General features: G+C 44.2%; 1 protein-coding gene across 1 annotated transcript; it reads left to right on the top strand.

Annotated features, from left to right (window-relative positions):
- Window positions 1–1,274: 1,274 nt before the first annotated feature.
- LOC309414845 (olfactory receptor 52B2-like) lies at window positions 1,275–2,362 on the top strand (the record flags this gene model as incomplete). Its single annotated transcript, XM_082012221.1, has 1 exon — window positions 1,275–2,362. One exon carries the CDS (start codon window positions 1,275–1,277, stop codon window positions 2,232–2,234), a length of 960 nt encoding a protein of 319 aa, XP_081868347.1. The 3' UTR covers window positions 2,235–2,362.
- Window positions 2,363–2,722: the final 360 nt, after the last annotated feature.

Raw genomic sequence — 2,722 nt, 5'->3', positions numbered from 1 at the left:
CTTTAACATTTTGCAAGAGATGACTAACTTTTGGTATGGCAGCACAGAATATGCTATCAGCATTAATAATATTTTCTCTCTTAATGCATCACATATATTTTTATTTCATGCAATATTTATAATGAATTGTTTTAAATCATTTACAGAATTAGATAGTTATTATTTTGACTAATTTTATTTTTAAAGACAGTCCACTGTCATGTTTGTTTCTATGGAGCAGGCTCCTTGCACTTTCCTGGTTCGGCATATTTTAGATGCGAAATGTGTCTCTCTCACTGAGAGAGTGAGTGTCCCTCTCCACTGAGTGTGGACAGGGAATCAAACCTGTTGTTTAAAATACAATTGCTTTCTCATACATGGAGTCAATATTTTGGTAAGCAGCAACCTCACGGTTTAGTTTTTAAATACTTGCATCTCTTTCTCATCTCAGCTGCATTATGGGTAATTCCTATTTTGAGTTTTGATATTTAAGAGCTGACTGTTATTGCAGAAGCTGCTAAAAAAAATTGCATCCCATATTAACCTGTGTGAGTCTGGGTCAGATCCAGCCTCCAGTGCTTGTTAGACCTCTCCGGGGCAGCAGTGCATCCCTTTCTTTGGCTGGTGGGGGACCCCGTCTTAAACAGGTTTTCCCCTACCACAAAGGACTTTCCATGTGCCTGGTTAAATTTTATTTCTGCTAGTTTTGCACTGAAAAAGAGGTGCAAAGCAAGTTGAACTGGGTCCCAGAACCAAAAAGAAAGGGAGAGAGAAGTAGAGATAAGGAAGGAACATGGGCAGCCAACTTCAAACCGAGGGCTAAGTTTGTTCTCTAACCAAGGTGAGACCAGGTACCTCAAAACTCACAATTATCCCCTCTGCAGTTCCTGATCTCTCAGAATATCTTGTGCATTACTGCAAACTCTTGACCTGCAAACACTCGTTGCCTGACTTCTTCCTTCTACTCAGGACTTAGAGCACATCAATTTAAGGTATTTGTGCAATAAGGGTTGATTCTGTCTCTACTCCCTCTGGCCTAAGCGGAAGTACTTGGAAGAAAAATACACTTACATCATGTTAAAATCAAGTGAGAGGCAAATTTCGATGTTCCTGTTTTTACGTAATAATAAGTACATTCTGCAATACATTGCAGGCCATGGGTCTTCATAATTTGGGTTCATACGTCTGGCTGTGGCTAGTAGCAGATCAGGGAAGGTGATACAAGGCATTTGGTAGTGATGGAGCATCTAAAATAATGTTCTGCAGTGTATTCTGCCTTTGCTTTCAGGTGAAACATGCCATCGTTCAACTTTACCAGCTTGACGCCAGCAACATTCATCCTGGCTGGCATCCCAGGCATGGAGAAGTCGCACATCTGGATCTCGATCCCATTCTGCTCCATGTATCTGGCGGCCCTGCTAGGAAATGGTGTCGTGTTGTTTATCATAAGGACAGAACGTAGCCTCCACCAGCCCATGTACCTCTTCCTGTCCATGCTGGCCATTGCTGACCTGATGCTGTCGACCACAACTGTGCCCAAGATGCTGGCTCTGTTCTGGTTCAGTGCCGGGGAGATTTCCTTCGGTGCCTGCCTGACCCAGATGTTCTTCCTGCATTTCAGCTTCTCGGCAGAGTCAGTGATCCTGCTGGCCATGGCATTTGATCGGTTCGTTGCCATCTGCTACCCCCTGCGGTATGCGGCAGTGCTGACCCAGTCAGTTGTTGTCAAAACTGGACTGGTGGCTTTGCTGAGAAGTTTCTGCATCATTTTCCCCTGCATATTTCTTTTGAAAAGGCTGCCGTTCTGCAGGCACAACGTCATCCCGCACACCTACTGCGAGCACATGGGCATCGCCCGGCTGGCCTGTGCCGACATCTCCGTCAATATCTTGTACGGCCTCGTGGTGCCTTTTGCAGCAATAGTGGTAGATGTTGTACTCATTGCTGTCTCCTATGTCTTAATTTTTCTGGCATTATTCAGACTCCCTGCCAGGACTGCCCGTCACAAGGCTTTCAACACCTGTGGCTCTCATGTCTGTGTTATATTACTTTTCTATATTCCTGCTTTTTTCACTGTTTTAACGCACCGCTTCGGTCGGGAAATCCCTCACCATGTCCACATTCTCCTGGCCAACCTGTATGTGCTCTTCCCCCCATTGCTAAACCCCATCGTGTATGGCGTGCGGACACAACAGATAAAAGAGAAGGTTGTGAAAGTGTTCATCTGCCCCAAGAGTCATTTGCTGCAAGAATAAGAGGGAGATGTCACTATCGGAACATGATGAAACCTTGGTGGGTCTGCAAGCTCCCCACCCCAAATGCTCTCTTTGCAGTTTCCTGCAACATGCCCAAGTCTTCTGCTATCACAGTCAAATACAGAAAACCCGACATCCCTGCATCACTTTCCCCAACAGTTTGTAGAAAATGTAAGACAAAGGCAGACATAGAGGTCTCTAATTGGCAGTGGAAGGAGAGTGATCAAGGAAACGAGAACCTACCCCAGGTATGTCACTTGTGGGAAATCCCCTACAAGGTGGAGGTGGGTGGCTTTCACTGTAGTGTGAACAATAAATCTACATCTCAGCCATTTTCTCTGGAGTCAGGTGAAAAGACATGTAATGAACTTGCATTTCTTAAATACATGTGTGTAATGGAGCTCAATTTAGGAATTGCTTCTTTATTAAAATTCATAGTATTGAAAAAGTCTCCAAAAGGAATAACACAGAAATAAAAGCAAGTGTTG

Source organism: Phaethon aethereus, assembly GCF_964289735.1.
Source record: "Phaethon aethereus genome assembly, chromosome: 1".
NCBI classification, from domain to species: Eukaryota; Metazoa; Chordata; class Aves; order Phaethontiformes; family Phaethontidae; genus Phaethon; species Phaethon aethereus.
The sequence above is the reverse complement of the archived record's forward strand: the minus strand, read 5'-3'. Positions and strand labels throughout refer to the sequence as shown.